Source organism: Panthera leo, chromosome B4 (genome assembly GCF_018350215.1).
Source record: "Panthera leo isolate Ple1 chromosome B4, P.leo_Ple1_pat1.1, whole genome shotgun sequence".
Taxonomy (NCBI): Eukaryota; Metazoa; Chordata; class Mammalia; order Carnivora; family Felidae; genus Panthera; species Panthera leo.
The window spans coordinates 107288025-107301205 of NC_056685.1; the positions used below are offsets into that span (position 1 = coordinate 107288025).

General features: G+C 34.3%; 1 protein-coding gene across 7 annotated transcripts in view; it reads left to right on the top strand.

Annotated features, from left to right (window-relative positions):
* LRRIQ1 (leucine rich repeats and IQ motif containing 1) overlaps positions 1-13181 on the top strand; it is a 214066-nt gene that overhangs the window by 179506 nt on the left and 21379 nt on the right. For 5 of the 7 annotated variants that reach the window (XM_042947273.1, XM_042947276.1, XM_042947277.1 and 2 more), the window contains 2 exons: positions 997-1057; positions 12060-12180. In XM_042947273.1, coding sequence (XP_042803207.1) covers positions 997-1057; positions 12060-12180 — 182 coding nt within the window. Of the gene's footprint in view, positions 1-996; positions 1058-10925; positions 11035-12059; positions 12586-13181 lie in introns of those variants that run through there. The other 2 variants (XM_042947278.1, XM_042947279.1) reach the window with 2 other exon arrangements.

The window sequence follows — 13181 nt, forward strand, 5'->3', positions numbered from 1 at the left end:
GTGGTCAATTCTATCCATATAATTCCTTTAAAAATATGGAAAAGGGAGTGAAGAATGAAAGTGAAATTAAAACAATATTTTATAATTTGGATTATTTTGTCCTATTTCATTGTGAGCAAAGAAAATAGGAATAAATCAATCAACATTTGAGAACATTAAGTATTATAATTAATGCAAGCACAATTTCTTTTACGTTGGTGTTAATCAATTTAATGTAATTCATAAGATGGCATCCTTAAAACTATAAACAAATATAGTGTAACTTATAGTTTATCATCGATCTTAATCAGGTATAAGAGGTATTATTCAGAGATTTTTAAAGTATTAGGATAGATAAGGTGAAAATATTAGCAAAATGTTTCAGGATATATTTTAGACATATTTAAACACTTAACAATATCCTTTACCCCTAAATAAGTTATATTTAAACACATGATATAACAGGAAATTGTTCATAGCTTTTCTCTCTTGAAAATATATAAAGGAATAAGTAGATACTCTGAGAGAAATTGTTTTCAAGAACAGAAGTTCTTGAAAAGCCAAATGTCAATATTCTAGTTTTAAACAGAAATGAATTGTGAGCATTAGTATAATGCTTTAAACACATTACAGATATTTTAAAAATAAGAACCTTTGCCTTTCTCATAATACAAGTAAGATATATAAGTAAAAGTAAATAAAATATTTATATGTTCTATAATTTATTAACTATCATTGGTACTTTCAAATTTTTGCCCTTTATACCTATTTGTGTTTGGCAAAGAAGAGTGGCATTAAAGTGGTGTTTAGAAATTTAAATTTTATGTCAAATTGAATTTTCAAATGACTATGGAAAGACACATTTGTATATATGTTTGCATACAGCCCAATTTAATAAAACTATTATTTCCACTTTGTAAATTACTGATTCCTCCCAAACTTTTCACTGGGCATTTCTTTAATATTCTTCCTCTACATTTATATAATAATATGATTTTTGTTTTTGTCACTCTGCAGCAAACACTTCTTGCCTGAGTTAGATCCAGATATACTTAACGGTGGAAGAGTTCAGCTTGTGGTAAGAAATGTGTTTAAAGTTACAAAAAAAATGTTGTAGACACTAATCCTTAGTAAATGGCACTTTAAAATACGTCCATAATTAGTGTAAATTATGAAAATATCACAACTCTGTCTATTTGGGGTGATCTCAAAATACTGTATATTAAAATAATAACCTGTAGGGGCACCTGGGTGGCGCAGTCGGTTAAGCGTCCGACTTCAGCCAGGTCACGATCTCACGGTCCGTGAGTTCGAGCCCCGCGTCAGGCTCTGGGCTGATGGCTCAGAGCCTGGAGCCTGTTTCCGATTCTGTGTCTCCCTCTCTCTCTGTCCCTCCCCCGTTCATGCTCTGTCTCTCTCTGTCCCAAAAATAAATAAACGTTGAAAAAAAATAAATAAATAAAAATAAAATAATAACCTGTAATAATATGTTTTCTTGACTTGTAATATAACTTTCAAATCTGATATTATTTAAAATCTTGATTCTATATGACAGATTTTAAAATATTAGCATACTGCCACATTTAAAATAATATTACTACGAATAGGAATTACATAATGAACTTATTTACTTGAATATTTTAAAAGAATAGGATACTGAGGGAAACATAAAAATACCCTCACAAGTTGGAAAATCAAACCAGATAAAAATTAACAAGTAATTGTGACTCAACCACTCTAAGTAATGAAATAAAAGGTATTGGAACTTTAGGAACAACCAAGTTTTAAACATGGTGACCAGAGTGTAAGACTCTAGACAGTATAACTATATGTGCATTGCAAAAGTCAATTGGGCTATACGCTATCAGAAGGAAGACTATGTTAACAGAAGGAGAATGGCAAATATGGAATCTAGAGAAATGGAGCCCACAAAACAAGCAATTGTCAGTATGTTTCCAAAAGTTTCCAGAGAAGAGGGTACCCTAACCAATGATAGAAGTGTGTGGTCTCTTTGGCAGGTGAAAATGGATGCATCAGGTGACCCTAACTTTATGACACCTTTCATTTATAGCAACCTATTAATACTCCTTGCACAGATTCTACATTCACCAAAAAAACTAAATATAATTTAGCTTGCCAAGTAGCACTTAGCATAAAAAGATAATGCACTTTCTGATGGAACCTAGTATGATGGTATCAAGAGCAGTTATATTCACCATTCTTATGAACAACTCATTCAAGGAGTTTTCCTGAAAAGGGAGCAAAATTAGGGCAACAGCTAAAATTAATGTGTTTATGAAAATATTTATAGAATCTATACATAAATTTAAAATAATCATTAAGCAAATGTTTTCTTGCATTTTAATAGAGACTCCTCTGGCAGAGTGGCATGTTGATTGCCCTAGGAAAATTGATACTTCAAGCTATGAACACCATGCATATTACTAACAATTGCGCACAGATTGTTGAGTTGCCACTTGGGAGGAAGAATGTCATGATAAAGAAAGTGATTTTATATTTAATCATTATACTTCCTAAAATTAATGAAAACAGACTGGGTAGATCACTAATCAAAATGGTTCTATGAGAGTAATGCTCTGACATTAATCTCTCTCCTCCTATGTATATCCCACTGTATTGCACTATGTTCAAATATGTCACAAATACATATCAATGATAAATGCTTTTCTGATATTGAAGAGGTACAGGTGAACACAAAACAAGGTAAATGGTAGTATATAAGAAACACAGTTTTTGTTTGTTTTTGTTTTTTTGTAAACAGAGATAGGAGAAGGGTTAACTAAGGACTTACATCAAAAGGATACTGGACTAATTGAAGGCCCAGAGCAGAAAGACTCTTACAGAATCTTGGGAACATACTGGGGAATGTGCCGATAATTGCACAACTGGGACCAGACCATAACTAAGAAGAAAATTAAAAAACAAATCAGCAATGGCTACCACTATAAGATCCTTAAGACATAAGGAAAACACTCATAATAGAAAGACAGAAAATCATGAAACAAAGTGATCAAATTTTAATTAGAACAAATCAGTAAATCAGCATACTATAAATTCTGAATATATAAAATATTACCATTGAAATAAACTCTGCACTGGACACCATAAAAGAGAGACTTAGTGAATTGAAAGATGATCTACAGAGGAATAGTAATTAGATTGACAGCTGACATTATAGCAGAACTAATTCATACCAAAAGGCAGTGGAATTACTTCTTAATAATAAAGATTGATATAAATATTATCCAAAATACTCTTCACTAACTTTCAGGAGAAATAATGCGATATAATCCAATACTCAAATTCTGGGTTTTGAGGAAGCTAATAAGTAACATCTCTGTCTTCCAAACAAGATCAAAGCATTTTATGTGGCAGACAGGATTGAGAAAAATGAAAACAAGATATCACTTTACTTATTTCCAAATACATATCAGAAGGCATGTCATAGATTTAGACAATTGCTAATTAAGTTTATTCCCCCAAAACTCCAGGATTTTTCTGCAGAAGGTGGTCTTAGTTCCCCCAGAAAACATATTCTGAGATTCTTGTATTTGAGTGCAGGACATTCGTTGGGGAAGGCTTTCAGAAACGACTCCCTTGAGTGGTGAAAGAAACAGGATTGAGCAGAGGGAAAAGATAAAATGCAATAGAGTTGCAGCAGGAGAAGGGAGCCCCAGTGGTAAGAAGGCCCTTTTAAATTGTGTTAGCATATGAGGTAAGAAGATCAGGCTTTTACGCTACTGCATCTCCTCCGAAGAGGCTTTGGCTTAGGCAGGGCAACCATCTTTAGCTAAGGACAATTTCCAGAGACGTATTCAGCTGAGAGCCCATAGACTTCAACTTTCTCAGCAACTGGAAGAATCTGATTCAGTTGTTACATGTGAGATATGATAATACCCAGTATACTGACCAAGTTTATCATCCATAGATGCAACAACTTAGCACCTAAAATGTGTCAACTGTCTCCAAATAAATCTATAAAATTGCAAATCTATCAATTTGCAAATCTGTAGAGCTGCTTGTTTTAGGAAGCTGAAAAATCTCATTCTACAGATTTTTTTTTCCCTAATGTTTATTTATTTTTGAGACAGAGAGGGAGACAGAGCATGAGCAGGGAGGGCAGAGAGTGAGAGGGAGACACAGAATCCACAGCAGGCTCCAGGCTCTGAGCTGTCAGCACAGATAGTGACGCAGGACTCGAACTTATCAACTGGGAGATCATGACCTGAGCTAAAGTTGGTCACTCAACCAACTGAGCCACCCAGATGCCCCTGAAGAATCTCATTCTAAAATGCGTATTGACGAATAACAGCCCAATGTTATGTAAATCAACTTTGAAAAAGGAAAGCTAACTTGCATCACAAGATATAAAGACTTAATATAAAACTAAACTTTATGGTACAAATATACCAATGGATATAAATAGTTTAGAAGTAGACCTGTGACTGTATAGAAAAATATATGATAAAGATGAGAAAGTTCAAAATTTTTAGTACACAGAATTCAGTAAATTAGCATTAAGAAACCATATTCAAATGGAACATAAACCATATTCAAATGGAATTTAGAAGATTTGAAGTCTCAAATGTGAAAAGTGAAGTTATAAAACTGACCAAATAAAATAATTAAGAATATATTTGCAACTTATCAGTAAATAAAGACTCTTTTAAAAGATACAAATGATACAAATTATATGGCAAATAAAATTGATTGACTTGACTATGTTAAATTAAATATTACTTCCTATGAAAGATTTTATGGAAAAAGTTAACAGACAGATTACAGATATGGACAAACTATTTTCAGTGCCTAAAAGTAACAATAGCTTAATATCCATATAAAAAGTAAGCTTCTGCAAGTAAACAATATAAAGTCAGGTAACCTAATGAAAAAAAGTATATACATACAATAGAAAATGTGTATATAGACAGTTTACAGAGTTTATGCCTAAATGCATAAATGTACATAAAGAGGTGCTCAGTTATATGACCAGAGAGATAAAAATTAAAACTAAGAAGTTGCATGACTATCCTCATCAGAATGGCAAACATTAGAATGTTGGGTAATGCAAAGTGCTATTAATGATGTGGAGACACTGATGTACAGCTCATGAAAATAAAAGCTGGTACAGTTATTTTGTAAAGAAATCTGTCAGAATTTATTAAAATAGTTCCTTGTATGCTCTATCAGATATTAGCAGCAAACTTTAGAAAACTTTACTTAAAAATAGTCTATTTACCGGGATGCCTGGGTGGCTCAGTCAGTTAAGCAATTTCAGCTAAGGTCACAATCTCATGGGTTGTGAGTTTGAGCCCCATGTTGGACTGTAAGCTGACAGCACAGAGGCTGCTTGGAATTCTCTCTCTCCCTCTCTCTCTACCCCAACCCCGACTTGTGCTCTCTCTCACTCTTAAAATAAACAAATAAAGATTTTAAAAATTAAAAAAATATATTCTATTTACCACAATGTAAAAACATAAAATATTTAAGAATAAATGTTAACATTAAGATGTTCAAAGATCCTATAATGGTAACCACCAAATATTGCTTTAAAAATTTCAAAAAAATATACCACACTCATACATAGATTCAAATTGTAAGATGTCAATTCTCAACGATCTATAAATTCCGTAGACTCTTAGAAAGATTTTTAGTAGAAATGGACAAATTATAAAATGTGGAAATGCGAAAGACCTACAATAGTCAATACAGTCTTGAAAAATAAGACTCACAGTACCTGATCTCAAGACTTTCTATAAAGTCCCAGTAATCAAGACTATCTGTTATGTGAATAAAGACAGAAAAATCAATTAATAGAAAATAATAGTCCCGAAAATACCACACTTACAAGGTTAGTTGATTTTGCTTAAAGGTACTAAAGCAATTAACAGAGGGAAAAAATAATATTTTTCGCAACAAATAGTGCTGGACCCCTGTATATCTACAAGGAATATGAATCTTGATTGCTACTTCACACTTTAAAAACCAATTTGAGGGGCGCCTGGGTGGCTCAGTCGGTTAAGCGGCCGACTTAGGCTCAGGTCATGATCTCGCGGTCCATGAGTTCGAGCCCCGTGTTGGGCTCTGTGCTGACAGCTCAGAGCCTGGAGCCTGTTTCAGATTCTGTGTCTCCCTCTCTCTCTCTGACCCTCCCCCGTTCATGTTCTGTCTCTCTGTCTCAAAACTAAATAAACGTTAAAAAAAAGAAAAAAAAAGAAAGAAACAAAAAACCAATTTGAGGTGAATTATGGGCCTAGATGTAAATGCTAAAATTATAAAACTTCTCTGGGCATCTGGGTAGCTCCATTGGTTAAGCATCCAACTTCAGCTCAGGTCGTGATCTCGTGGTTCATGAGTTCGAGTCCCACATCGGGCTCTGTGCTGATAGCTTGGAGCCTGGAGCTCGCTTCGGATTCTGTGTCTCCCTCTCTCTGCTCTTTCCCTGCTTGCACTCTGTCTCTCTCCCTTTCTCAAAAATGAATTAACATTTAAAAAATGTTAACTATAAAACTCATCAAAGAAAACAGCAAGGTATTTTCATCTCCTGATACATACAGCAACATAAGTGAATACCGAAAACAATATAGTGAGTGAAAAAAGCCAGACACGTTAAGAGTATATACTGTATGATTGTATTTATATTAAGTTCAAGAGCAGAGAAAACTAACCTGTCCATGGTGAAAGAAATCAGAACAGTTGCTGCTTCTGAGGATAAATTACTGGAAAGAGGTATGAAGGAAGCATTTGGTAGTTACATTAGTCAGGGGTCATCAGAGAAACAGAATCAATAAGATACCTATATCCATATCTATATCTATATCTATATTTGCCTATATCTAATATGTAAATTCATATTTAAAATCTCTTTGTCTGTGTATATAGAACCTACAATAGCCAAAGCAATCTTGAAAAAGAACAGTAAGAAGTGTCACACTACCTGATTTCAAGACTTTCAGACTTGGCCTGAAACTTACAACATTGACCCTCTGGAATTTATAGATATATTCTGTATTTATTATAATAGATTATATATTATTTATTATAATAATAATAAATATTATTATTTAATAATATAATAAATTACATATAATTTATTATAAGGAACTAGTTCATTTGATTATAGAGGCTAAGAAGTCCCATGGGCTGCATGCTGGAGAGCCAGGAGAGCCTGGGAGCATAGTTCCAGTCGGAGCTGAAGGCCTGAGAACCAGGAGAACCGATGGTATAGGTTCTAGTCTAAGTCTATATGCCTGATGGCTCAAAGGGCTGATAGTGTCAGATCCAGTCCAAGTCTAAAGGCCTAAGAACCAGACATGCCAATTGTGTAAGTTCTGGTCTCAAGAGAAGACAGACAGTCCAGCTCCATCTGTCAAACAGAGAGAGTGAATTCTCCCTTCCTCCGCTTTTCTGTCCTATTTAGGCCCTCAGTGGATTAGGTGATGCCAGAGAGGACAATCTGGTATACTTTGTCCACCCATTCATATGCTAACATCATCCAGAAGCACCCTCACAGACACATTCAGAAGTAATGATTAACCAATTGTCTAGGTACTATATGGCCTAGTCAAGTCGTTAAGTGAAATTAACCATCATGGTAGTCATCTGTAAAAAATAATTAAATTGAACAGTGTAATTAGAAAACGAATAAAGGGCTTGAATAGATACTTCATCTAAGAGGCTTTTTAGAGAGAAATAAGCACATGAAAAGATGTTAAACATTGTTAATCACTAGGAAAATTATTAAAGTGACTATATAATATTAATATTAATATCTTCATAAGGTCTGTGGTTTAGTAATGGTATGGTACCAACGTAAATTTCCTGGTTTTATGAATCCCCCTTGCTTATATATCATTGGGCAAACTGGCTGGAAGTTATACAGGGAACTCTCAGTACCAATTTTTACAACTTCTGTAGGAATTTTAAGTTACTTCAACATAAAAATTTTGAAAATGATTGAGCTTCATGTTTAAAGTCTGTGCCTTTCATTGCATGTAAATTATAGCTGTATAAACCATTTAAAGTGTCTTCCATGCCCACATATGTTATATAATGAGGCCTCTGCCTCATATGAGAAAGGGGGTTTGTGCAATTATGATAATGTCTATAAATGGAGGGGTAAACTAAATGAACCAAATCTAGATCTTACAAATATAATAGTGAAAAATAAGCAAGTTGCAGAAAATAATATTCTAAAATTTTTGAATACTTTTATAAGATAGGTTATAAGTGAACTTTGCTTTATATATTTTATTTCTCTTGGGGTGGCTTAGTCAGCTAAGCAGCTGACGATATCAGCTCAGGTCATAATCTAACAGTTTGTGGGTTTGAGTCCCACATTGGGCTCTGTGCTGACAGTGTGGAGCCTGCTTAGAATTCTGTCCCCCTCTCTCTCTTCCCCTCCCCCATTTGCTATCTCTCTCTCAAAATAAACTTAAAAAAATAAATTTTATATCTCTGGTTATGTTATTTAAAAAAATATTTATTTATTTATTTATTTTGAGAGAGAGACAGAGAGAGACAGAGAGAGACAGAGAGAGCTAGCAGGGGGAGGAGCAGAGAGAGAGAAGAACGAGAATCCCAAGCAGGCTCTCTGATAGCAGGCACTGATAATGTGGGCTCCATCTCATGAACCCTGAGATCATGACCTGAGCCAAAATCAAGAGCCACACACTTAACTGACTGAGCACCCTTATTTCTCTTTTAAAAAATGATCTAGGGGTGCCTGGGTGGCTCAGTTGGTTGAGCCTCTGACTCTTTGTTTCGGTTCAGGTCATGGTCTCATGGTTTCACAGGTTCAAGCTCCACATGAGACTCTGCATTGACAACTCAGAGTTTGCTTGGCATTCTCTCTCCTCTCTCTGCCCCTCCCCCACTTGTGCTGCCTCTGTCTCTCTCAAAATAAATAAACTTAACATCTAGATAATAAGGAAAAAATATTTTTATGTGTGCAGTTTAGTATGTCTTAACTTATAATATGTTAAAAATAAATATTTAATAAAATATTGTTTATGAAAAAAAGAAGAAAGAGGAATTCCCTGTTCTTTATTAGATGTGAGAGATTCTCTGTTTGTAATTAATTTGCATGAGTTGGAGGTGAATCAGGCTCCAGATGCTTAGAAGTAGTGTTCAAAAGGAGCTCCTGGGTTACTCAGCCTGTTAAGCATTGGACTTTGGCTCAGGTCATGATCTCACTGTTCTTGAGTTTGAGCCCCATGTCCAGCTCTGTGCTGACAGCTCAGAGCCTGGAGCCTGTGTCTCCCTCTCTCTCTGCCCCTTTCCCGCTTGTGCTCTGTCTCTGTCTCTCTCTCAAAAATAAACATCATTAATTTTTTTTAAAAGTCATGTTCAAATATTCATGCTCCTCATTTTATTGTGAAAATATGGAGAAAAAAATGTTACAAATCTTGCAGGTAGGGGCCACATAAATGCACCCAGTTCAGAAAACAAAGACGTATGAGAGTTTTGCAAAATTACTATTTAAAAAATATTTGCCATTGAATTGCACATAAGAATATTCTTATCTAACCTTGACTCAAAACAGTTCATTGTGTTATAACCATACAAAGTGTCTAATATTACAGTGTTTTAGAATTAAGTATACATTTTTTTTGTAGAATAAGAAAATCATGGGCAGTCATATTCAGTTTTTAAGTATATCCATTCTGCATGATATAGAAGAAAATAAATAGAGAAATAATAAAGGTCAGTTAAAGGAAGAATAATGTTCAATTTAAAAGGCAATGTTTTCAGAAAGAGAATCTGAATATTAATGCATCTGTGGCTCTCAGATGCATTGCTGGACCTTTCACTAACCCCTTTATAAAACATGGGTTTGTATTTTAAGCTGCCACGTGGCACTATTGTGAAATTGTGTATTCCTGTTAAGTTTCACTTCTAAATTTGATTCCTTGTTATAATCTGACCCAGTTAGTAACTGACATTAATTGTTTTCTTCTTTGGAAGAAACAATCTTTTGGGTGTTAGTGGTTAGATGGTAATGGGATTTATGGAAGGCATGTGTTCACACATATTTTCTTGACATGTAGGTATGATCATATTTGGAGGATGGGTACGATTTCTTTTTTCTTTTAATTTTTTTAAAGTTATATATTTTTGAGAGAGAGAGAGATCAGGGGAGGGGCAGAAAGAGAGAGGGAGACACAGAATCCGAAACAGGCTCCAGGCTCCGAGTTGTCAGCACAAAGCCTGACACAAGGCTCGAACTCACGAACCGTGAGATCATGACCTAAGTTGAAGTCGGACGCTCAACCAACTGAGCCTTTTTTTTTTTTTTTATTTTTTTTTAGTGTTTAGGAGGGGGTATTTCTACTTTCTAAATAGGTATGTGAAATTATGTCATCAAATTGAAGCAAATAAAACCTGGTTTTAAAATCTTGAATCTTGTAGTTAAAGCCTCCTTAGCTAGCAGGAGTGTCCTTAAGTGGTTAACATGTTTTTCCTTGTTTTTTAACTGATCTCACCAGAACTGTAGTATTGCGTTGGTACTTCCCCCTTATTCCTAACTGGTTCTTTTTTTTAGTAAAGTTTTATTTGTTTATTTTTGAGAGAGAAAGAAAGAGAGGGAAAGAACAAGTGGGGGAGAGGCATAGAGAAAGGGGGACAGAGGATTCAAAGCAGGCTCCACGCAGACAGCAGAGAGCCTGATGATGTGGATCTCGAACCCACAAACCGGGAAATCATGACCTGAGCCGAAGGCAGCCACTTAACTGACAGAGCCACCCAGGTGCCCTATGACTGGTTCTTTCTAAGTCTTAGTACTGATGGAGCTATACTAATGGAAATATTAGATACATACTTTTGTACACTAATTGAAATAAATTTAGAAAGAATGTATAATATTTTTCATACCAATCACAGGTATAAATTAGAAGCCAATTGTTATTTATTTCATTTTTCAACAGTTTTCTACTGTGGTCTTTTGACAATGCAATTGTATCATTTAGCCGGGTACATCAAAAAGCGACTGACATAGAATGGTGTCTATTCATGCACATGAGAGTGCGAAGAAGTTGGGAGGGGTATGTAAAGGAAAAGTACAAAGATCTGAATTTGAAAGAGAATGATCTTTAGATTCTATTTTCATGAGATTTTGTAGCCCATTATATGAGGATAGCTTTTTAAGCACAGTGATGGTTTTATGATATTAGTTTGCTCTATTTAAATTTGTCTCACATCAAACATTAAGGACAATGCTTTCTCATAGGAGTTCAAGCATCTTGTGGTTTGGGTTAAATCCTAGTTATTTTGAGGCTGCTTTCCTTTCCATCATGGCATTTTCCCTTACTTCAGGGCTGTATCCTGATAAATCTGTACTTAATAATATTAGACATTATGTAAAATAATATTCTATAGGCAAGAAGTGATTCTTTCAAGTGTTAGGTTCAGTCCAAGATAGTAATAAAAGTTCAAATGGTAATTTTAGATGAAATAAATTATTTAATTCTATGTCCTTAAAATAATATATCTTGAAATTTCTATATATTAACCATTACCCTTAAATTAGCCTTACTGCATAATATTTTTACCTTAGTAATAGTTTTAACGAGAAGGCAGAGATCTTTTATGACTTTGTAGTATACAACTATGGAATGAAAGGCATTTTGAGGAATATTATTGAGAAGACTAATACTTATAACTGGTGAAATACAAATATTGCAGAAAATAATCCAATCTGACATTTCTAACATTCAATTAAGAATTAAATAATATACTTGGTAAATAAGTGATGTTAAGCTGTTTCAAGTTTCACCAGTTGCCTTTAAGATTGATTTTCATCAAAATTACTGTACTAAAATGTTTTCTTTTGTTGTACAGACTCAAATAGCAAACCTCAATTTTAAAATCGGCTCTTATTTGCAAGAAATGCTTTGACATAGTGCATTTGTTCTGCCTGGGCACCAGTAAAGGATTGTGGTATCATTTTGAAGAAGGTTGTTTGACAGAGCCTGTTTGTTTATTTGGGGTAATGTGAGCTGCATTCAGAAAATGCCATATTTTGTTTCATGATTGTATACATTCTCTCCCATTGCTCCCAGGCAAGACTTGTAAGCAGAGAAGACACGGATTTAGACCTTTTTTCCATGACCAGTGGAAGTGCTTTGTCTGTAAAGAGAGAAAAAAAAAATCAGGCACACAGACACTCAGCGGGATCTTCAAGTAAGTTGTGGTTTCCTTCAGAATTAATTTAGAAATCACAAACGAATTGATGGAACATAATGCCAACAAGCATTCTTTTTTAGATAAGGGGTAGGCTGCCAGCAGCCAGAACTGCCTGAAAGTGTGTATTGGAAGTTTTTCTTTCTTTAAATGTCTTCTTTTGATATAAACCAAATTAAATCATTTCTAAAATTAACGGCATCAATTTTTATTTTAATTATAATTCTGTGACTCCATGTTCTACTTTCCTCACTTCCCATGAATATATTGAATTGTTTGATCATTTAGTTCTAAAAGAACTTTTAGGCTAATTGCAAAAAGTTGGATTTATATATCAAAGTAGTGTATTTTGGCCTTTTGTCACTGATATAATAGATGTTATAGGTCACCTTAACTTTTAAAGGAAACTTTTTAAAATAACAGACTTTTAGATAATAATATTATCAAAACTGTCAAAACCATGCTTTGGACACTATTTCTTTCTTTTTCTTTTCTTTTTTTTTAATGTTTATTGATTTTTGAGAGAGAGAGAGAGAGACAGAGCATGAGCAGAACAGAATCTGAAGCAGGCTCCAGGCTCTGAGCTGTCAGCACAGAGCCCGACGCGGGGCTCGAACCCACGAGCTGTGAAATCAGGATCTGAGCTGAAGTAGGATGCTCAACCGACTGAGCCACCCAGGCGCCCCTCGAGCCTATTTCTGTTGAATAGATAACAGTTCACATTTATTAATGATGAATTTTTACATTTGTTAACTTGACACACCCATCTGTTACCTTCAATATCATGATTTCAACAAGAGCTGCAGTACAGTTATTAACTGAAAAAAAATAAGCATTTAAAAATATCTATATCTTGTAATAATAAAGTCTAATTTTTTCAAACTCTTCATATACCATAGAGATTTTGAAATATCTTCTAAAATGTTTTAGTATATTAGTATAAAATATGTTTTATTTAGATATCATATTTTTTTAATTTCCCCAAAGTATAGTAAACCTCA